Here is a 24,664-nt window from a genome sequence, read left to right as displayed (position 1 = left end):
GTATTGTATGAGTCTGGATAATTCCAGGGCTATGGCCACCAGTACTGTTTTAAGGTGGTTTGCTTGCTGCATTTAGAACCTTCCAGATGAAAAAAAATCGCATTTTAAAATTTCCTTTGGATAGTTATTTAGTGTTTGACCGCTGTGCTCAGAGGTGATCAAAAAGTGAGATGTTATTTATTTTGACAGTTGTTAACCAGGTATGTCTGATGGAGCGATTGTCCATTTTCAGTAGAGGCTATGGGAGAAAAGCCCCATACAGAAACAGTTACAAATAAAATTACAAAAACAATTGCAACCAAAGAGTAACAGCAATTACAGAAGATTTTTAAATACATAGAATACATCTTAGAATTTTGATTGAATACAAAACAAAAGTCATTTAGAGCTATGTATATTGATATAAGGTGGTTCTAAGAAGGAGAGGAAGAATAAGCAAAATATAGAAGGGAATTACAAGATAGATGTAGATGACAGAGAAACAAGTTGTAGAGAAGAATGAAAATTAAGTAGCCAGGGGAAGAGAGAGGAAGGAGGAGTTAAGTTGAGTAAAAAAGGAAGAGGCAGTAAGTAGATAGAAATAGTTAGTGGATTTAAGATGTTAAACTGGGCTTTTGGGGATGCACAAGCCAGTGCATTTCTTTCTGCCAGTCCCAAGCCTGGATAAATGGGGAGGGTTGCGTCAGGAAGGGCATCCGGCGTAAAATTTTGCCAAATCATACATGCAGACAACAGTACAGATATACATACCGGATCAGTCGAGGCCCGGGTTAACAACAACCGCCACCAGTACTGTTGGCCAACAGGGTGCTGGCGGAAATTGGGCTACTGTTGCCTGAAGGAGGAGAAGGGGAAGGCATGCCCGAAGGCAGGTAAAGGCTAGGACTGTGATAGTGAGGGTCAGAACTTTGAATGTTGGCAGTATGAGTGGTATTGGGAGCGAGCTAGCTGATATGGACAGAAGGAAGGTTGGTATATTGTGTGTGCAAGAGACCAGATGGAAGGGGAGCAAGGCTAGGTGTGAGGCGTGTTCAAATTGTTTTATCATGGTGTGGATGGGAGGAGAAATGGTGTAGGGGTTATCCTGAAGGAATAGTATGCTAAGAGTGTTTTGGAGGTGAAAAGAGTGTCGGATAAAGCTGGAAATTGATGGTGTAATGATGAATGTTGTTGCATATGCTCCACAAGTTGGGTATGCAATGGGTGAGAAAGTAAAATTTTGGAGTAGGTTGGATGAAGTGGTGATGACTGTACCCAAGGGTGAGAGACTGGTGACTGGAGCAGATTTCAGTGGACATGTTGGTGAAGGGGACAGAGGGGATGAGGAAGTGATGGGTAGGTATGGTGTTAAGCAAAGGAATTCCAAAGGTCAGATGGTAGTGGATTTTGCGAAAAGGATGGACATGGCTGTGGCGAATGTCTTTTAACAAGAGGGAGGAGCATAGGTTGACATACAAGAGTGGAGGAAGGTGCACATAGGTGGATTATATCTAATGTAGAAGGGTCAGTCGGAAGGAGATTGGAGACTGTAAAGTGGTGGCATAGGAAAGTGTAGTTAGGCAGCATAGGATAGTGGTTTGTTGGATGACATTGGTGATCAGGAAGAGGAGGTGTGTGAGGGCAGTACCAAGGATCAAATGATGGAAATTGAAAAAGGATGATAATTGTGAGGTGGACTTCAAGGAAGAGTTTAGACAGGCACTGGGTAGCAGTGAAGAGTTACCGAATAGCTGGGTAACTACAGCAGAGCTAGTAAGGGAGATGGCTAGAAAGGCACTTGGTGTGACATCTGGAAAGAGGAAGAAGGACAAGGAGACCTGGTGGTGGAATGAAGAAGTACAGGAGAGTATGCAGAGAAAGAGGTTGGCGAAGAAGTGGGATTGTCAGAGAAATGAAGAAAGTAGACAAGAGTATAAGGAGATGAGGTGCATGGGAGAGAGAGGGGTGGCGAAGGCTAAGAATAAGGCGTATAAAGAGTTGTATGAAAGGTTGGACACTCGGGAGGGAGAAAAGGACCTGTACCAATTGGCTAGACAGAGGGACCGAGCTATTAAAGATGTGCAGCAGGTAAGGGTGATGAAGGATAATGAGGGAAACGTACTCACAAGCGAGGAGAATGTGTTGAGCAGATGGAAAGAGTACTTTGAGGGGCTGATGAATGAAGAGAATGAGAGGGAGAGAAGTTTGGATGATGTGGGATAGTGAATCATAAAGTGCAGTGGATTAGCAAGGAGGAGGTAAGGATAGCTATAAAGAGGATGAAGAATGGAAAGGCAGTTGGTACAGATGACATACCTGTGGAAGCATGGAGATGTTTAGGTGAAATGGCAGTGAGGTTTTTAATTAGATTTAATGAAATCTTGGAAAGTGAGAGGATGCCTGAGGAATGGAGAAAATGTTTTGGTAACAATTTTTAAGGATAAGGGTGATGTGCAGAGCTGTAGTAACTAGAGGGATTAAATTGTAGAGGGATTAAATTGATCAGTCACAGCATGAAGTTATGGGAAAGAGTAGTGGAAGCTAGGTTAAGAAGGGAGGTGATGATTAGTGGTCAGCAGTATGGTTTCATGCCAGGAAAGAGCACTACAGATGCAGTGTTTGCTCTGAGAGTGTTGGAGAAGTACAGAGAAGGTCAGAAGGAGTTGCATTGTGTCTTTGTGGACTTAGAGAAAGCATATGACAGGGTGCCTAGAGAGGAGTTGTGGTATTGTATGAGGAAGTCAGGAATGTCAGAGAAGTATGCAGAGTGGCACAGGATATGTACAAGGGTAGTGTGACAGCGGTAAGGTCTGTGGTGGGAGTGACGGATGCGATTACATCAAGGATCAGCTCTGAGCCCTTTCTTATTTGCAATGGTGATGGACAGGTTGACAGATGAGATCAGACAGGAGTCCCTGTGGACTATAATGTTTGCAGATGACATTGTGATCTGTAGTGAGAGTAAGGAACAGGTGGAGGATACACTGGAGAGGTGGAGATATGCTCTAGAGAGAAGAGGAATGAAGGTCAGCAGGACTAAGACAGAATATATGTGTGTGAATGAGAGGAAGGATAGAGGAATGGGGTGAGGATGCAGGGAGTAGAGGTGGCGAAGGTGGATGAGTTTAAATACTTGGGTTCAACAGTTAAGAGTAATGGTGAGTATGGAAGAGAGGTGAAGAAGAGAGCAGAGGCAAGATGGAGTGTGTGGAGAATAGTGTCAGGAGTGATTTTGTGACATACTAGTACCGGTAAGAGTGAAAGGGAAGGTCTACAAGAGGGTAGTGAGACCAGCTATGTTATATGGGTTGGAGACAGTGGCACTGACAAAAAGGCAGGAGTCAGAGCTGGATGTGGCAGAGCTAAAGATGTTAAGATTTACACTGGGTGTGACGAGGGTGGACAGGATTAGGAATAAGTATATTAGAGGGTCAGCCCAGGTTGAAAGTTTTGGTGACAAAGCCCAGAGAGGCGAGGTTACGTTGGTTTGGACATGTGCTGAGGAGGGATGCAGAGTATATTGGGAAAAATATGCTAAGGATGAAGCTGCCAGGTAAAAGGAAAAGAGGAAGGCCTAAGATAAAGTTTATGGATGTGGTGAGAGAGGACATGCAGGTGGTTGGTGTGACGGAGCAAGATGCAGAGGACAGGAAGAAATGTAAACACATTATCCGCTGTGGCAACCCCTAACAGGAGCAGCCGAAAGAAGAAGAAGAAGCTGAGCTTTTGGCATTGAAAGATCCAGGAATTTTGTAGGTTTTCCTTTAATAGTTTTTTTGAAGCTATGGGGCAGATTTTAATGTTCACTGGTAGTTTGGTAGAGATGAAAGGGGCAGTCTGATTCACTGGATTTCTAAGATTTTTTTAGCTCTCCTCTTCCAAATTGTCCAAAGGATTTTCTTTCTTTCAATTTTGGCAAAAAAAGGGTCAACAGTCTCAACAGAATTCAGGTAAGCAGACATTTAAGAAGGACTGAAAATAAGTCTCTCACCTCTCAAACATTAAGAACAGTCCAATGTGTCCGACTGTTCAAGAAATGTTGTGGCCCCTTCCCACCCTGGCCCACCTTTTCTTCCAGAAAGTCTTAATCTCTCTCTTTTTTTTTTTTTTTCTTCCCTCTTTGGCAACAGATTTTTTTCAGACAGATGGTCACTGAATATCATTTATCAAGGTTCAGATGGCAGTAGAAGGAAATTCCTCTTTTCCATTGGGTCATTCCTCATCCTCCGTATCAGACTGTCTTGTTTCTACCTGTTCATCACATGCTGTGTAGGATCTTCCTAGTGCCAAAGAAAGAAAATGCTTGGAGACCAGTTCTGGATCTTTCTTTTCTGTACGTCTCTGATGTTCATCATGTTTCACTGTTGCAGTCATTACACTTGGCCTGAATTCCAAAGTCCTGGTCCAGTGTCTGTTGCTGTCGCCTCTTCCCTGACGTCAGTGCGCCAGGGGTATAAATGAAGCAGCCAACGCCATTTTCTTCAGTCTTTCTTGTGCGGTGCCCAAAGCGAAAGCAGTTCGTAAGTGCCGGTCGGCCGACTCCTGAGATTTTCAAAATCGAATTTCAGATCCGAAGTATTCAAAAATACTTCGTTGGGGAAACCTTTTTCTTGCTCCAGACCGATGTCAGAAAAGTTAACAATTGTATTTCTTGTGGGAAGCAAATACCTCATAAGGATTTTCATTCTTACTGTATTCCTTGCCTAGGCCCTGACCACGACGTTGCTAGTTGTCGGTTTTGTGCTAGATTTAACCAACGCACTATCAAGCGTCGGTACGATTTTGCTTTTCATTACTTTGGCAGAAGGTTTAACTATATAATGCTGTCGGAACAACCGACGACTGGAATTCATAAAAAAGCACAAGGATAAAGACAAGGACAAGCATCCGAGGTCCAAAACCGACAAGAAAGCCTCTTCTAGGCCAGTCGCCAGTGCTCAGTGAGGAGCTTTTGCAGCCCCTGACTCCCACTACCTCAGAGCCACAGGCCGCCTCCGACTCCCACGTGGAGACAGCTAAGCCTCTGGATACTCAAGGTATTGGCCCTTCGGAAATTAATCCCTCAGATGGGTCTGGAGCCGCTGAGCAGGCATCTGCTTCTGAGGGTGTCTTCAGACCTACACAACTTTATATAAAGCCTACTTCAGCATCCCAAGACAAAGTCTAAAACAGTCTTAAAGACAAGAAAACCAGTACAGCTTTCTCCAGGACAGAAACAGATGCTCAAAATGGCCGAAGACCTAATTACTTTGATCAGGGGTTCCCATCCCCTCCTGATAAGAGGCCTAGGCAAGACACTGAATATGATTCCTCTGATCAGGTTTCCATTTCCTCTGATTCCTCTTCTGAACAGGGATATTCTATTCCTCCCTATGAGGATTCTGATGCTGAAGATTCTATTCCTTCAGCTTCTCCTGAGGACTATTCATTTGGGGAAACCCTGCATACCATTAGGGAGCATTTCCACTGGGAGAGCCAAGATTATTCAGATTCTAAGAAAAGACTTTGAGACTTTGTTTTACTTCCTCAGCACAGACCTCTTGCAATTCCCCCTGTTCTAGACATAGTAGATGATGGATTTTCAGAGTCTGGCCTGTCTCCAGACTCTTTAGCTCCTGCTCCTGTTAAGCCGGACAGATACTACTGGGTTCCAGACTCCCATAAATTTCTTTACAAAAACCCTGCTGCTGACCCAGAAACTCACAGGGTCCCAAAGGGGTTAAGGTTTGGACAGATGGAGGAAAAAAGTTTACACTTTTGCTACCTTGGCTGTAAGGGCTTTAAATTGTCAATTTCTTATGCTCAAATATCAGCAATACTTAATGTCTTTGTTAAAACAAAAAATGTTGACAAATTCTGAATGTTCTGAGAACAAAGATTTGCAGGATTTATTGCATGCAGCTGAAGAAGTGGGAAAACATACTTTGCAATGTGGCTAAACATACTTTGCAATGTGGCTATGATTCACTGGAGGCCTCGTGCAGGGCCGATGTTACAGGTTCTGTTATTAGAAGGCATGCTTGGTTAAAGGAACAGAATCTGCCTGATCATGTTAAAGCAAAGTTATTGGATGCTCCATTACAGCATGATACTTTGTTTGGTGTTAAGGCAGGTGTTGAAGAAAATGGAGGATAAGGCTAAATCTATGCAGACAGTAAAGGATTTCTTACAGGTACAGCCACCCAGATTTAGCAGGAACTTGCCCTCTAAGAATTGGACCTTTCCAGTATCAGACAGACCACAGAGAGGCAGATTCAGATGCCCTAGAGGCAGGCAACAGCCCCAGGGCTCATACAGGCCCAAACAATGGGGTGCTTCTACCTCCAAAAGCGGAGAAGACAAATCACAGCCTTATAGAAAACAGTCCGCATGACTTCCTTCTGCCAATGCCAAGCACTTATTTTTTGGCAGCACCCTTAGGGGGTAAAGCTAGCACTTTTTCAACAAAACTGGCACAAGATCACCTAGGACAAATGGGTCTTAAATATAGTCTCTCAGGGCTACAGGTTCCACTTTCACACCCTTCCAAAGGCAAAAGGTATGCCAGACCTGCCACACAATCAATGGGCAGAGGCACAAAAACAAGTTTCATCTCTCATGGACATGGGGGCTATTCAGCCAGTGCCACAACAAGAGCAGGGACAAGGATTTTACTCGAGACTTTTCTTAGTACCAAGAAAGGACAAAGCCTGGAGACCAATTCTGGACCTGTCTATTCTAAATACTTTTCTGGACGTCCTAAAATTCAAAATGTTGAGTCTACAGCAGCTTCTGCCCATGCTGGACAAGAAGGCTTGGCTTGTAACTTTGGACCTCAAAGAGGCATACCTGCATGTCCCAATCAGACAATCTTGCAGAAGATACCTCAGATTCATAGCTGGCTCAATGCACTACCAATTCTCTGCACTGTCCTTTGGCTTATCTACTGCGCCCAGGGTCTTCACAAAATGCCTGGCACCAGTAATTGCATTTTGCAGACAAAGAGGAATTAAAATATGTCCCTACTTAGACGACTGCCTTATTCAAGCAAAAACCAAAGATATTCTACTACAGCATCTGGCGTTTGTAAAAAGATTACTAATTTGCCTAGGGTACACAGTAAACGAAAAGAAATCAAAACTAGTACCCTCTCGAGATAATATTCCTGGATGCAAGCTTAAATACAACTGCCCAGATGGCTTATCTCATGCCAGACAAACAAAGGCAACTGACTTCTTACTTCAAAAACATGGCAACAAAGACTCAGTTATCTGCAAGAAAATTTCTGCAGGCTCTGGGCTACATGGCATCCTGTATTCTACTAATTCCATATGCAAGACTGCATATGAGGAAACTACAATGGTATCTAAAAAGTGTTTGGACTGAACATTGCCACAGCCTGGAAACAGAAATTACTCTCATTCCCTGCCTGCAACAGGAATTTCAGTGGTGGGCACAGGCCTGTCACCACAACAAGGGACAGCCATTTACCTTACTCACTGCCAGGCAGACACTAACAACAGATGCATCAGATTATGCCTGGGGGTCGCACATGGCAGGAAAATGTTTTCAGGACACATGGCCCACAAACCAAATGCATCTTCATATCGATCAAAGAGATACTAGCTGTACAAAATGCCCTGACAGCCTTCAAGGACCTACTTCATCCAGGACGACTACTGATAAAGACTGACAATACTAGAGTCATGGGGTACATAAACAAGCAAGGGGGCACACATTCCTACCCCCTGTGCAGACAAGCCATGACTTTGTGGAACACAGCATTGACTTATCAAGTACATCTGCAAGCACAATTCTTGCCAGGAAAGACAAATACTTTGGCAGACTAACTAAGCAGAAACCTCATGGATCCTCACGAGTGGAAACTAGATCCACAAAACTTCAACATGATAACAGGGAAATGGGGATGCCCAGACATAGATCTATTCGTCTCCCCTCACAACTGCCAGCTACAGAGATTCTGCACTCGGACTTATCACAAGCAAGCATGGAAAGTGGACGCCCTTTCATTCAGCTGGAAAGCCCTTACAGTATATGCCTTCCCTCCTCTGCCTCTCCTCTCCAAGGTACTCCTGAAGGTCAGACAAGAGAAGCCAAAAATGATACTGATTGCCCCAGACTGGCCTCGCCAGCACTGGTACCCAATTCTAAAGAGCTTCTAATACCGCATTTGCTGACCCAACAGAACAATCCGATCCTACACAGCCAACTCAAAACCCTAAATCTGGCTGCATGGCGGATAATGTAATCATTCAGAACACACCTCTCTCTAAAGCAGTTATGGGTGTTATTTTGGTTGCCAGGAGACCCAGCACCAGAAAATCTTATGCAGAAAAATGGAAGAGATTCTGTGCTTGGAACCAAGCGCAGGGAATTGACACGCTTGTACCAAATATTCCTCAGATTTTGCAATACCTAACTGAGATTCTGGACCAGGCATGGCACGTCGAGGGCCACATCACGACCGTTAAACGCTTTTGATCGCCCGCCAAACTTGAAAAAATTTAATAAATTAACCTTGTTAATGTTTTATTTCCCTGCAATTCTGATGTTTCCTCACTAGATGGCGCACTCTAGATATATTGGCTTTGTTGAGGTGAAGCGTAGGCCTATTACTCCACGTTTGCACTTTACCCTTTGACTCATCGCCACTCTATGAAGATGAGCGGACCCAAGAAAAGGAAAGTGGACAGAGAATGTCGAGTGTTCAATAAGGAGTGGACAACTAAATATTTTTTCATTGAACACCAATCATCTGCTGTTTGCCTGATATGCCAAGAAACTGTGGCGGTTTTTAGAGTATAATATTAACTTTGCCACAAAGCACGCTAATTATGCTAGCAAGCTCTCAACAAAAGAACGGGAAGCTGCTGCTGAGAAGGTGGCAGCTAATTTGAAGGCTCAGCAAAGTTTTTCACCGTCAAACTGCCATTCAAGAGTCAAGTACCAAGGCCAGTTTTATTTCATTCAAAATAGCAAAGGCCAGCAAACCACTGTCTGAGGCTGAGTTTTAAAAGAATGTATGGTAGAGACAGCAGGTATTTTGTGCCTGGAGACCAAAGACAAATTTGAGAAAATCAGTTTATCACGTGGAACTAATAGATGAAGATATCACCAGAAAAGGTGAAGTCATTCACTTTTTATTCTTTAGCACTGGATGAAAGCAACGATGTCAAAGACACTGCTCAGCTCCTCATTTTTATCCGAGGAATCAACTTTTGAAATAACGGAGGAGTTTTTGACAATGGAGTCTCTGAACGGACAAACATGGGGAGAGGACTTGTTTGAACGGGTGTCTGCTGCCATCGAAAACATGAAGCTTCCCTGGAGTAAGCTTGTTAACATCACCACAGATGGATCTCCGAATTTAACGGGAAAAAACGTTGGCCTGCTGAGGAGAATCCAGAATAAAGTGAAAGATGAAAACCCTGACCAGGATGTAATTTTCCTCCACTGCATCATCCACCAGGAATCTCTATGTAAATCGGTGTTACAGCTGAATCATATTGTGAATCCTGTGGTGAAACAACTTCATACGCCAAGACGGGACTTCAGCACCAGTTCATCAAACGCTCTTGAGGAAAACTGATGCGATCACCAGGACCTGCTTTATCACTCCTGTCTGCTGGTTGAGTTTGGGCAAAGTGTTTCAACGAGTGTGGGAGCTGAAAGAGGAGATTGGTGTTTTTGAAGCAGCAGGGAAGACTGATGAATTTCCTGAGCTGAGCAACAAGAGCTGGATGTGTGACTTCGGACGATTTTCACACTTGAATGAGCCCTTCAAATCCAAGCTGGCTTTATTCTCCAGGCAGATTTTGAACAAGTCATTCACTCATTTTCCTAGACTAGCCACGCTGAAAGAGGCCGGAGCAAAATAAAGAAATACAGTGAGTCACTTGATGCACTGCACGAGAATTCTGCCGCCGGTTTTTTGATTTCAAAAAATTGACAAGTCACTCAATTGGTGGCCTTTCCTCTGTCACAAAGACCTGAAACAGCTCCAGAGACCTTCAGTCCCCCCTGCCTTAAAAAAAGAGAAGTTCTCTCTGAAAAAACTAAATGACTTCTATCACCTCAGTGATGATGCGTTTCAAATCTAAGGCTTAAAAGTGCAGATGATTTTGTGTGAGCAGACCATGAACATCAACAAAGCCAGCCACAGATCCAAGTTAACAGACCTACACCTCAGATCCATCCTGAGAATCGCCACAACAAAACTAACTCCAGACTTTGATGCGCTGGCTAAAAAGGAGACCAACAACACTGCTCCCATTAAAATGTGTGTATGTTGTTAAAATAAAAGATCAAATATAACGCTTCACAGACTGACTTGCTGCAACTGTTTTGCACTGGTCGTTGTTGACTTTGGCACCGGGAAACAAATTGAATAAAAGGAACAGGACAAGTACATCTGCATCTCCTACTGTTTTGAAAAAAGACAGTCAGGGAGAGTGATGGTGATATCCTGAAGGATAACAGAACTTTCAGTGCTTTAAAATAAAATGGTCATTTATTTGATTTTCAGTGTTTAAAGACTCATTTCGAAGTCAGAGATTTTATTGTAATGCTTTTCTTCATTTTCATTGGAAATTAAAGCACATGTTTTCTCCATATCCCAAGATGTGTATTTTAATGAGGTGATGTTTTCAAAGCATGCCATCTATCTGCTCCTGTTCCGGCCCCTTTGTCAAATGTTAGAACTCAATGTGGCCCACGAATCAAAAAGTTTGCCCACCCCTGTTCTGGACAAAGGCCTATCCTTCTCATCAATTAAGATCCATGCCTCTGCCATTTCAGCTCATTACAATACGGACCCACCTGTTTTTTCTCATCCACTGCGAAGACAGTTTCGCAGAGGGGCCAAAAACATAAGACCTCCAAGGAGAGCTCCAGTACCTGTATGGGACCTCAATTTTGTGTTGGAAAAACTTACACTGCCTCCTTTTGAGCCAGCCAATACAGCAGAGATAAAATACTTGTCATGGAAAACAGCTCTTCTCCTAGCAATAACTTCAGCAAGAAGAGTCTCAGAGTTACAGGCACTAATGGCTGAGGAACCTTTTATTATTTTCCATCAGGACAGGGTTTCTCTAAGGACAAACCCGACATTTATGCCTAAGGTAGTGTTCAGTGTGGCTCTTAACCAAACCATACATTTGCCTACCTTTTATCCAAACCCACAGAATAAGGGGGAGAGACTTTTGCATTCTTTGGACATACACAGACAGCTACGCTTTTACTTGGACAAAACTAAAGCCTTAAGAAAGACTGAGCAACTCTTAGTGGCATATGCTGCAGGATAGCAAGGAAAAGCTATTTCAAAACAGACTATTTCAAAATGGATAGGCCACTGCATTCGTTTCTGCTATTTATAACATGGCAAGTCAGTGCCCAAGGGCATTAGGCCACATTCTACCAGAGCACCAGCCACTTCAGCAGCCTTCTTCAGAGGAGTACCGACCAAGGACATTTTGGAGGCTGCAACCTGGACTTCGGTGCACACTTTTGCAAAGCACTACCATTTACCTCTCTACTCTAAATCCAGAGCAGGCTTTGCCACTGCAGTTCTGCAGGGCTTCATAGCCACTCCAAACTCTATTTAGGCCCAGCCACCCAACCTCAGCTTTGGGATTCAACCCAAGTGTAATGACTGCAACAGTGAAAACACTATGAACATAGTACAGTTGTGTACCTACCATAAATGTAGATGTTAGAGTGTATTCACTGTTGCAGTCCAGGTTACCCTCCCACCATCCCCCTTTTTTCTTTGCTGGGACTTATCTGTACCTCTCTATTCTATACAACCTATGTGGTGTATTTGCTTGTAGATGAAGGTTATGTGCATGCTTTTTTATGATCATAATATTTACAGCCTACCCTTTTGGGGGCACCTGACATCTGGGGCAAGAAAAACTGAAGAAAATGGCTTCAGCTTCTTCATTTATACCCCTGGCACACTGACGTCAGGGAAGAGGCGACAGCAATTACCACAAGCTTCCTCACAGACTGGATCAAATCACACAAGAACAGGTGTGTTGGATACACACTGACATCAGTCAACTTCAGTTAACTGCCTGGATGGTCTTAATTCCTTTTAGACACCTGTTTACTGAGAAGTTGCAGCAGGTACTAATGGAGGCAAGAAAGCCTGCTACTAGAAAATCATATATTCTTAAAGGAAAAACATTTTCTAGTTGGTGCCAGCAACATAACCAGTACCCCTTCAGGGTTAGTTGGTGCCAGCAACATAACCAGTACCCCTTCAGGGTTAGTTGGTGCCAGCAACATAACCAGTACCCCTTCAGGGTTAGTTGTTCTCTGGTTTTACTGTATTTGAGAGTTACCCTCCTGTGACATTTCTTTTTGTATCAAGGTTCATTTATCAATCATTTAAGCATATCTGCCCATGGATCCTCCTCTTCCAGTGCAGTCTCGTGTCAAAATGTGTTTGAAAGGGATTTTGCATAAAGGTCACCAAGAGTACTGGTGATGTTCCTTAGGATCTTAATTTTATGTTGAACAAGCTAACGGTATTTGATCCAGCTAACCGTATTTGATCCAGCTAACCTGTGGATGTATGTTTACCCTCATGTTCTCACCTATTGATTTCTGCTCCTGCTAAGTGACTTTCCATTTCACTCTCCCAGCTTACCCAATTCTTGACCTCCCTCATTGATGCTATGGTTATATACTTAACCAAAACCACCTTCACATTGTGGCAAAAAAAAAAAAAAAAACTTGCATTGCTGACCTAAGCCCCCCCGTACCAGACCATTCTAGTCATAAGTCTTAGACCCAGTACCACTGTGCTGTAGAAATATTTACCTCTGCATCTGTGCATTGCTTTGCTTGGTTCTGTCACTGTCAACTTTATCTCTGCAAATGCTTAACTTACAAACCATTCAGTACTGTACACTCGAACACTTGCCTCCTCAAATCCTGCAACAACGGTAATGTACAAAAAAAAAGATACATAAATTTTACCCAAACCAATAGCATCAACTAAAAAGGAATTCCTACTCTTGTATAGAATCTGGCAAAACTGTGTGCAAAATATTACTCTTAAAGGACAACAATGGGGTGCTATTATTAAATTCTCAACTTCTCTGTTCTTTTCTCCCTATTTATAATCCCTGCTATGAATAAACAACAATATAGGATTTAAAATATTTCAAATTGACCTCTTTCTTTCCACTAAAACAGTACCTTACTGTATTGTGGTAGTTTCACTTTCAAAAAACTTTTATCTCACACTGGAAAAGCTTGCTGCAGTCTTCAATTCAATGATATCATCAAGGCCAATGAATACAGGTAGTTTTCTGGCAAATTACCTCCACAAACTGACATCATGACAACTGTCCTAAAAACCTATCCATGCTGTGATGTCGCACATCCCTGGTCCTTCCCCTAACCATACAGAAAGTAAAGGCTAGAACAAGGAAACAGTACAGGAGTCAAATCTCCTGCCATGAGCTGTCAATCACAGTAGGTAACAGCTCAAATTTCCCTTAGCACTTTGACACCTAGAGAACTTAGCTGTGAAGGGGGTTGGGCGATGAGTTGTAGTAGTACAATCCAGGCTTTACAAAAAAACTGCAATTTAGCCATTCTGAAAAAGCAGCAGCAGTAAAAATCACTTTTGAAAGTATGTTCTGTGGCATTTGCACTGTTTGTTTTAAGTAGGCATTGAACAGCATGAAATGTTACTTAAAATTAACTGACTGAAAGACAGCAGTATATGCATGTAAAATCAATGCAGTGACGGGAGCTTTAGGAAGAAAGAGGCCTGCGTGATATAATTTTTTTTTTCAGACAAGCACTGCACTGTGGGATACCTATAGGCAGACTAAACATTCAGGATCACTTCAACATGCCAGACCCTATGTGGCCAGACTCGGAAATTATGTATAAAAATATGTAAATAGTCTGAGAGTGGTGTTAAAATGTAGGAAACACCAACCCATGATGAACTAAACATGTTTTTGAGTCTGTTGTTGTGGTTCTCCTGTAATCTACTAAACATTTTACAAAACTTCCTAATATCTTTCTGAAGTCATGTCCAGCCTAGCATAGGACCTTCTAGCTCTAGGGTGACTGCAAAAATGGTATTCTAGCAACTTATGCAAGATCAGTATTTAAAATCTGACCCTAAGTTTGTATTTTTGTGATTCTTGACTTAAAAACTTTGAGGGGCTTGCAATAGCTGTACTATGTGGTTCTAACAGCAGCAAGCTGAAGTACATTTCTAGGGCAGTAGTTGTGCATCAGTGCATTCATTTGATCTCAAGCAGATATTTAAGATTTTCAGTCATACAAGTGGATGTTCTTGTTAGTTGTGTCTGTGATTGCTCAGAGGACACAACTCAAGCTGTCTCCGATTTTGCATCATATATTTTTGATCAGTTCAAATATATTTGTTTCCTGGCAAATTGTTGATTGCAGTTCCCAAATAATAATTCTCGCGAGTTTTGGACTTAATATTTTTCAGAAAATGCTTGCTAATGAAAAACCTGTTCTGGAAACTTTCTAAGAGTATTCAATCAGTTTTTTAAAATCGGTCTGATTTTGGATCCTTGTTCCTGATTCTTGATACAAGTGGTTGAGAAGGCATAGGAGATTCAGGGGGTTGCAGTGTATAGTTCCAACAGGAGTGAGCGCAAATGTATTTTTGGACCATTTTATATGTCCATTTAGAAGTAGACATCTAAGGTGCATGCAGACATGCACATGGGTGTGTGTGTGGTTATACTCTGCAAAGCTTTTTTAATGTTATGATGAGCAGGAAGGACACAAGGATGTAAAAAATGGTAAAACAAGTATGTCCATATTTTTACATTGCAGTAAGGATGTTTTTCTGGTACAGCTGTGTAAGTATGCATCAGATAGAACTACAGGAGTTCTGATTTTATGGGTTGCACCTTGCAAAAGGAAAACTTACACATTTGTGCCGTTACCCCCAGGGGTACAAATTTACTCATGTTATGATTTTGAAAGCAGAGATGTTGATAGGTATGCTGCAGTATCTAAACCAACTTAAGTGGTAAACTCATTGTAATTTTTGCGCATTGTCATAGGCATGCTTCTGTTCTGAAATACAGGAACTTGCAGGAAAAGATACCAGTTGCACTGTGGTTGAGGAGGGTAAACCCAACTAAAAAATCCATGAAGATGATTCACCCTCTGTAATCAACTGATGTAGTAAGGGTTTATTTGTTGCCTTTCTTGCAGGTCCAACACTGTGTGTATTCAGGAGACGGAACAGTAAAGTAATGATACACACAGATGAACAACAAAGTCATGCTTGTATTTAATTTATTTTTTTAGCAGTGCAGGTGTCCTGTATACATAGATACTTGAAGAGGGAGTTAGGGAGTACATCTCTTACTCTACCAACTGTGTCAGATCTTTTAGTATACTCATATTGCATTACTTAGCAGATTGTACATGTACTTGGGAGGTCTTTGTGTTTATAGATGAAGATTTTATTATTTTGTATTTGTTTGAATTTTTTTCTTAGTGAGTGTAAATGATTAGAACTGGTGGCACAGGTGGTGGATGTAGTAATTTAACTTGCTATAACACTTCTTTCATGAGACTTGGGGAGCACGGTGCGCATTATAGCACAGACGCCAACATTTTGTTGGTGGGCTGAGTACATCTTAAAACTAATCCTTTGATGGATCCTGTTTCATAAGTCATTCTACAAAATTATGTGGATGTGGTGAGTAAACATATGGGAACTGTGTATTAATGCTACCCTTGATACAACCAAAGTTGCATGAATTTATTTAGAAAATATGTCTTGGCTTGGGGTATTGTTCATTGTACTTCCTAAATTCATAGTAGTGAGTGATGTACAGCTTCATAGTATTTAGCTCAATATCTATTTATGTTTCAGGTTTTGGAACTTGAAGGAGAAAAAGGAGAATGGGGCTTCAAGGCACTGAAACAGATGATTAAAATAAACTTCAAATTAGTAAGAACTGCATTTTTCTTTTTCAATTTGTGAATTCTGTCTTTGAGCATTGATGGTGATTACCGTATTGTGCACCTAAAGTTTTGCAGTATATATCCTTGTGTATTTTTTTTAACTGTTGGATGTTAAAATTGGCAGCACTTCTGTGCAAGAGTTAAATTCAGGATATTTATCAGTTGTGCTTGCTCACTGGTTAATCTGTTTGTGGCTTGAATGATCACCTGCTGGCACCCACTATGTTATGCAGATTTGAGAGCCTCACATGCTCCTCTTCCCTCAAACTGGCAAACATAGCTTTCAGCAGAAACTTTCTTTATAGGTTCATGACATACAAGAAACTCCATTTCCTTTGCTAAATTCATGTGAAATGTTCTCATTTGTATAAAATATTAATGCCTGGACTGTGGGAACTCTTGAAATTATAGGATTTCCATTGTGCTTGAACTTGTATTTCCAAAGCTTCAGGGCACCTTCTACCCACCTGTGTGTCCACTGAAGCTTGAGTCAGGTGGTATAAAAGTAGACATATAGGTGCCAAAATTCAGAACTTTCTTGCCGTTTAAGCTACCAATAGGACTTACTGCACAGATTTGGTCTGCTAGTTTCAAGTAATCAGATAATTACCTCACTGGGAACGTGCTTCTTGATTTTTATGAGAAAAATGTACTTGCTTTTTTGTGCTTTATTTTTGAGAGAAAGAGTAAGTGTTTCTGTGGTTCCCAGATTTTGTTGCAAAAATCCTCACATTTCCTGATATATCTGTAAATGTTTTACCTGTAAAAACCCTTAGGAGCAGGTGTATTTCTTTATGGTTATAGTTAGAAGCCAAAAAAATAAGGCTTTAATACTTTATGGAGAATGGTTCCAGTTTCTTGGACATCCCCCCCCCCCCATGGTTCCCAAGGAATGAAAAGTTTCTAGAGAGACTTCAGCTTACATTCTTATACCCTGTCTGCCTTGGCCTTTGTGTGAGACTCGGCTGTGACCATGTCTGAGCCTTTGGACCATCTGCTGGCTTCTGTAGACTCCTTGGGCATTGCACCTCATGAAGCTGCCAGTACACAGGTAAGTCATCCAGGGCTGCTCATACATCTGCTTTGGGCAGGGGAGAACCTCTGTTGCTTGGACTAGAGGAAGGGATGGACATCCAAACTTTATATAACTGGACTGAGGATGTAGATACCTTCCTTGGTGATTCCAGGATGAGGTCACATAAGTGTAAGCATACATTTGCTCCTTCATCTCTTAAGGAAGTTGAGAAGAATGATTTTCTTTTGTCAAAGGTTTGTTTAAAGTCCCTATAGCCAGGGTCTTTTTCATGGTCAAAAAGAAAAGGGCCCCCTCCCCTTCAGACTCTGATGTGCAGGATGTGGGCTTGGATTATGCTTTCCAGGTTTTTACTCTAGAAACCTGGGAATCTTGAGTCAGAGGAAAATAGATCATCTTATTCCCAGTGGAAGAACTGTCCTTTTCTGGCACTATCAGCAGAATGGGTCAGAATGAAGGAGTTATCTAAGTGGGAACAGAATAGAATTTCTGAGATCCATCAGAGATTATATGAATTATTATAGGTTGATTTTCCACAACTAGTAGTTATTTTCCAGTTTTAGCAGTTCTGATAAATTCCTTTAATGTAACCATACAGTTAGCCAGCCTGGAAGAAGTCTGGTAAATTGTACAAAAATCCTCAGTCTTCCAAATAGAAATTCCAGGGAAGATCTTTCTCCTTCCTTCTCAAAATCAACTTCTAAACATCTTGTGGCCTCTAACGCCATTCTTTATGGAAGCTGATAGTCTTTAATAGATTTGGAAAGAAGGTGTACACTTCTTCCACCTTAGCATTCTGAATATTTATTTATTTATTGACATTTGATGACCAGGAAAGTCTGAGTGGGTCAAGGACCCATTTTCAGCAGTGGCCCGAGGAGAAAAGCTGCAAACGAGCACAGACTTTTTTTTTTTTTAGATTTTACAGATGTGTGTACAATTTAAAGCTCTAAACAAATACAGACATGTAATAGATTACAAATATGTATGCAAATTTTAAAGACCTTTATAGACATGATACAGTTTATATAATGTGGATGGATGACAATTTACAGTAGTTTTAGTTCAGTCAAAAATTTTAGGTTAGGATTATACGTTAGTATAAGAACATGGTAAATAAGCATAAATATAATAGTATAAGTAATGACGGAAAGAAATGATGTATGGATTAAGATAGGATGATAGGCAGTGTATAAGCTGTAAGAGTATAGTAAAGTGAGAGATTTACCAAGGAGAAGCAGGTAAAGTAATAAGGTGTAGTGACTCAAGAAAAGCTGGAAAGGAGAAGAAACTGATACTAGGTCATAGGATAGGGAAGAGAGCGAGTGATGAAGGGTAAAAGAAGCAGCGGAGGATGGTGAATGAGGTGGACAAGGGAGATGGTTGATAGATACGAATTAAGTGTAGTAGTGCAGGACTGTGGGAGTGTAGGACTATAAGATGGGTTTTAAGGCAAGACAACTGTCCGGTTTATATATTATTTTGTGTTCGAGGGATAATTGTACAAAATGAAGGTAATGGAGGAATACTAACCATATTCATGCTGTAAGGGAATTACAGTGGTGTGTACAGTAAGATGTACCAGTTGCAAATTTAGCTATTTTGTAACAGCATGACTGAAGTTAATTCTTGGGGGACATATGGAAGTTGGAGAGAATGGTGGGGCCCAGTACAGAAGGGAGGGGAGCAAGAAGGTGTTGGCAAGTAATTTTTGGTAGGGTTGTCCATAAACCGTTTGTGTGTCTAAGGTTTTCCAAGTTTGAAATGTGTTTTAATGGCATTAAACTCACCTTTGAACAACATATACTTATTTATGATGATGTCCAGGAGCTTTGCTTGAGTTTCAGTTTCTATTTTGGTGGGTTTTCTTTTTTTTGAAATCACATAAAAGTGGATCTGAAGTAGTTAACTTCATTTGATCAGCAACCTGTGGGTTTCGGATCCGACATGGATCCAAGCCGGCAGCGTACGAAGCAAAAGATCCGAGCTCCAAGCTTCTCCCTCCTACCCATACTACACTGCAACCTCCTTCCAATCCCCAGATCTCATTTGCCACAGATTTGCTTGATTTTTGAGCTCCAGGCAAGTTTGTCACGGTTTTCAAAATTTATTGGTTTGTACGCGCCCCTTTGATATTTCTATTGATAACTATTAGTTTATCTCTCCCTTTGGGTTTTCTTCCTTGCTAGATATTTGTGTTTTGTAGTTAGAATGTTGTTAACTTTCAGTCAGTGTAGGCCCCTCTTACCCACCCATAGAGTGTGTGTGTGTGTGTGTGTGTGTTTACTATGTCGGAAAGTCCGAAAGTGACTTTCTCTAAGTGCACAGAGTGTGGCCACAAGCTGCACCAGCCGACGGCCACACTCTTTGTAGTTTGCTTGGGGGTGCCTCATTTCTCATCTGGCTGCAAAATCTGTGTGGCCTTCAACCCCCGAGCCCTGCGGGATTGCAGGAACAAGTCAATTCTGGCGGGTCTTCTACCCGCGGAATCAGCTTCTGCTTCTTCTGCTGCCACAACTTCTTCGCCAGCCACGTCTGTGGCTGTCCAGCCTTCCGCCCTCCTCCCCTGTCCGGGACTCGCCTTCCCACCTTGCCACAGGGAGAGAGAGAGAGGCCAAGGGAGAGAGAAAGAAGGACAAATGCAGGGAGACGGAGAGACTTTCAGAAAAGGAAAATGATAGAGAGAAGGGCTGAAAGCGGCAGGCTGAGTTGGATCCAATGGCCCCTCCCACTAAGGTGATTTTGTCTCCTGTTAAAGTTTCTAGGCCATCCTCTCCTCGGCTCCGTACACCAAGTTTTTCGCCGGAGGAGGAGGCTAGACCAACCTCGAGGTCGTCTTTGCGTCGGCTCTCCTGGCTGGCATCGGTGGCGTCCTCAAGATTGACTCGGAGCATCTCTGAAGCAGACATGGATCAGATGATGCAAAGGTTTCTTCAAACTCAACTGCAGATGGGAGTGTTGCTGGCTCCCCCCCCCCCACCAGTGCAGGATGTTCGGCTCCGTTTTTCACCCCGATAGCGCCTTCTCGGATCCACCATCGTATTTCGGAGTCTGTGGATTCGAGGAGCCCCCGGAGTCAAGGGGTTGGCGCACCAATGGTACCTTCGGCCTCAATGCCAGCCATGCCCTCGAGTCTGTCAGATCCACTTTTGGATCCAAACTCTCGGAGCCGTGAGTTGGGCGTCAGATCCGAGGGTACGAGTGTGTCATTGGCTCTGTTGTGGTCGGGGCATACTGTCCCTTTGGGTCCGGCCATTCCAACTTCGGCTCCAGTCCCTTCTTCAGATCTGAAGGTCACAGCTACCCTCACCATCAGTTTCAGGGAAGCCGGTTCTCCTTCGGCATTCGTTGTGGATAGGGTTCTCTCTGAAGGATCGAGACCCCTCACTCGTTCCTCGGGGTCCATCCCTGCCCCCTCACAGTTGGGCTTGTCTTCTGTAATCCAGTCCCCCCAGGGACAGTCTGTGTTTATTGTGCCCCAGCCAGTTCCCCTGGAGGAACACAAAACCATTTGTAAGCCCTCCCTGGAGAGCCCACCCGAGGAGGTTCCTCACAAATGCCAGTGTAAAAGGAGGCACTTGGTCTTCCCCGAGTCCCTCACTGAGGATACTGACTTGGAGGAAGAGGAAGGTTCCCCCAATCACCCCCCCCCCGAAGACATCTCCTTTGGAGACATAATGGAAATCCTTCGCCAGATTGGGGGGGTCTGCCCAAAAACCTTCCTCTGACGAGTTGGTATTCCTGGCGGTGTTTGATACAGGCCCATCTACCTCTTGGGTGTCCCCCCCAGCTGACCCTCTAGTGGACCTTATCACCACCAGAACTTGGAAGGAGCCGGACACTGTGGAGCCTATACCCAAAAGGCCCGACAAAATATTGAGCCCCCCGGCAGATAGAGCTTCTTGGAGCGAAGGTTCCCCGGTTGATGCCATGGTGGTGGCTGCGGCCACAAAAAAGGAACTCGCCCAGGAAAGTTCCTCGGTCCACCCCCCCCCCCCAGACAAGGAGTCCAGGTCGATGGACTGTCTTGGAAAGCGGACTTTTGCTTCAGCTACCTTTACTTTAAGGGCGCTGAATTACTGGGCCCACGTAATTCGACTACAGCGGGACCTTGTAAAAGAGTACGCAGTGTCTCCCCCAGAGTCCATGTTGGCCGAGGATAAACTGACCTTATCGGCTTGTATGTCCACTCTCAAGTCTGTGTCCAATACGTCCATGCGTCTACTCTCTCTCACCACCGAGGGAGCCGCTAGGGCTAGGGAGTCCGGTATCGCCTTAAGGTGTCACTCCTGGCTCCATCTTTGCGATTTCTCAGAACCTTTCAAGGCATCCTTTGCTAACGCACCCTTTGACGGTTCGACCCTGTTCGGGAAGACTGTCCGCGATACGCTTGTCCAGAGCGAGAAAGATGGGAAAATGCTATGAGTCATCGGGATCCACTTCTCTAACCCTCAAAGATCCTTTTCCAGGAACCAGTGAGGACAAAAGAAGCTGTGGTTCTGGAAAACTCAGCAGTCCCGGAACGCTCAGGACTCCTCCTCCCCCAGAGGCAGAGGGGGACAAGGTGGACGCCAGTCCAGAGGCAGAGGGGGGGCAAAGAACTTCAGGTCACGGGAACCTTTTTCAGATCGACCCGCGCAGCAACCCAGAGGGGTTGCCCGACTGCTTCTCTCTGGAGGCAGACAGGGTGGGGGCGTTTTTCTATGCACTTAGCCCAATGGGAGTCCATCACGACAGGTCGCTGGGTGCTTCGAATAATATCCAGAGGCTATTCTATTCCCTTCCCAAACAAGCCTCCTTACACAAGGCACCTCCCGGACGTCCCACCCGCTCAGAGGGAGGCCGCGGCTTTGGAAATACAAAAGCTGCTAGAAAAAAAAAGCCATCCAGCAGGTTCCCCCAGACCAGTCCGGATTAGGCATCTATTCCAGGTTCTTTTTGGTGCCAAAAAAGACGGGGGACTTGAGGCCGATTCTTGACCTATCAGCAATGAACCTGTTCATTGCCAAGGAAAAGTTCTGGATGGTCACACTTCAATCCATCCTGCCCTTCTTGCAGGAGGAAGACTGGTTGTGCTCAATAGACCTCAAGGATGCGTACTACCATATCCTCCCAGCAGAATTAGTCCGGAGAGCTTTAGGGTCCATGGCAGCAGCTATCAACCTGATCCCTTGTGCTCGTCTGCATATGAGAATTTTACAGTGGACGTTGCAAGTTCAGTGGTCGATACTTCAACCTGTAGATGTCCTTCAAGGATGCATCTGCAGTCCTTACAAATGGGTTGTCCTGTCGTCAGGCAGCCCTTCGGTCGGCCGGATTCCAAAGTCTGGGTCTGGCTTCGGCTGGTGTCGCACTTCACCCGACGTCATAGCGGCAGTTTTTCGGGTATAAAGGCATCAGCCGACGCCATTTTCCTCAGTCTTTCTTGCCGCGTGGCGCCCGAAGCAGAAGCTGTTCGCAAGTGCCGGTCGGTCAGATCCAGGGATTACTACTACCGAATATTACTTCGAAGACTTCTAAAAAGCTAAATACCCCATTGGGGACTCTTTCTTGCCTCAGCCGATGTCAGAGAAAGTGAATAACTGTTTATCTTGTGGGAAACAAATACCTCATAAAGATTTCCACTCCTACTGCATACATTGTTTAGGCCCAGACCACGACGTAGCAGCTTGTCTAGCCTGTGCTTCTTTTAATCGACGGATGCTTAGACGTCGGTCGGAGTTTGCTGAACAGATTTTCGGCTCTGATTTTGCCTATATTATGCTGTCGGATCCTCCGACTACGCAAATTACCAAAAAATGCAAGGAAAAGGACAGACGCTCGCGGTCCGCGGTTTCGGCCGAAACCGCGATTAAGCAAACCGCGAGTGTCTCGGTTTCGGCCGAAACCGAGCAAGCGGTTCTTCCTTCAGCCGAAACCATGCCTTCTACCGAGGCCTCCTCTAACCTGGTAGAATCGGCTTCTGAAATCCAACCTTCTGTTGCGGTTTCTCAGGAATTATCAGACACTATTCCCCTGGATATTTCAACCCCTGCACGTGGAGCTGCTAGGCCTCTTGCAGCCATGTCTATTAAGGCCTTTGCCAGGGCTAAAGCAGCCAAAGCTTCAAAAACGGTGCCTGCCAAACCCCCCTCTCACAGGCCCAGCACCAGCTCCCATATGCTTTCTTTGGCTGAGGATCTCATTTCTTTAATTCGTGGATCCCAGCCTCATCCAGACAGGGCCTCTCTCCCTCCTCCAGAAAAGAGACCTAGAGCAGAGCCCCCTGAGCCAGTATCCACAGATGATTCCTCTGATGACTCAGAACATACAGACCCTCCTGAGGCTCCTTATTCTCCTTATGAAGACTCTGATGCTGAAGAGTCCATCCCTTCAGCCTCTCCACCTGAGGAATTTTCCTTTGGGGAAACCTTGCATGCTATGAGGGAACAATTTCAGTGGCAGGGCCAAGATTTCTCAGACTCCAGAAAAGGCTTAGAACCTTTCTACATTTGCCACAACATAGGCCTTTAGCTATACCTCCAGTTCTTTCTGTTGTAGATGATGCATTTAATGATGCTTGCACTGCTCCTGATTCATTACCTCCGGCTCCTGCTAAGCCCGATAGGTTCTACAGGGTCCCGGACACTCATCACCATTTATACAAGGCTCCTTTTGCAGATCCAGAGACTATCTCCCAGGGCCCTAAAGCTGTAGCTGCTACTTCTACTAAAAACCTCCCTTCTGAAAGGGAATCCAGGTCCTTAGAGAGATGGGGTAAAAAAGTTTACACCTCTGCTACTTTGTCAGCTAGGGCTTTGAACTGCCAATTTCATATGATTCAATATCAAGAGTTTATGCTTGACCAGTTAACTAAAAAGCTGTCCTCTGAAGAATCTTTAGATAAAAAGTATGTTCAAGAAATGGTACATAACATACAGCAGGTTAGTAACCATTCTTTAAAATGTGGCTATGATGCACTGGAGGCTTCCTTTAGATCAGCCATGACTGGCACAGTTATCAGGAGACATGCATGGTTGAAAGAACAGGCATTACCAGACCATGTCAAATCAAAGCTTTTGGATGCACCCATGGACAAGGTCAATTTATTTGGTTCTCCTGCACAGCAGGTACTAAAAAAGATGGAAGAGAAGGCAAAATCTGTACAAACAGTGAAAGATTTCTTACAGGTTCAACCTCCAATGTTTAGCAGGAACTGGCCCTCCAAGAATTGGTCCTTTCCGGACTCATCTAAGACACAAAGAGGCAGGAATAGGCGTTCTAGAGGCAGAAACCAATCCAGGGGTGCCTACAGGGGACGCCAGTGGCAAGGTAACAACCAGCGAGGCACGGATGCAGCCACCACCACTACAACAACTCAATCACAGTGACTTGGCGGTGGCACCGCCTACCAGGGAACAACTAGAAGCACCCTTAGGCGGAAAGCTAACCTTATTTTCAAAGAACTGGCATTGCATCACAAGGGAAAATGGATTTTGCAAACTATAGACCAAGGTTACAGGTTCCATTTCCATACTCTACCAGGAAAGAGAGGAATGCCAAACCTACCACCTACTCAAAGGGCAGAAGCTCTAAAGCAAATATCTCAACTATTAAGAATGAGAGCTGTGGAAAAGGTACCATCTATGGAGCAAGGAAAGGGATTTTACTCCAGACTCTTCC

General features: G+C 43.7%; 1 protein-coding gene across 4 annotated transcripts in view; it reads left to right on the top strand.

The window, feature by feature from the left end:
* COPS2 (COP9 signalosome subunit 2) overlaps positions 1-24,664 on the top strand; it is a 1,892,836-nt gene that overhangs the window by 336,723 nt on the left and 1,531,449 nt on the right. For all 4 annotated transcript variants that reach the window (XM_044077587.1, XM_044077586.1, XM_044077585.1 and 1 more), the window contains exon 3: positions 15,878-15,955. In XM_044077587.1, coding sequence (XP_043933522.1) covers positions 15,878-15,955 — 78 coding nt within the window. The remainder of the gene's footprint in view (positions 1-15,877; positions 15,956-24,664) is intronic.

Source organism: Protopterus annectens, chromosome 7.part0, assembly GCF_019279795.1.
Source record: "Protopterus annectens isolate FY-2018-M chromosome 7.part0, PAN1.0, whole genome shotgun sequence".
Taxonomy (NCBI): Eukaryota; Metazoa; Chordata; order Ceratodontiformes; family Protopteridae; genus Protopterus; species Protopterus annectens.
This window is presented reverse-complemented; position numbering and strand designations above follow the sequence as displayed.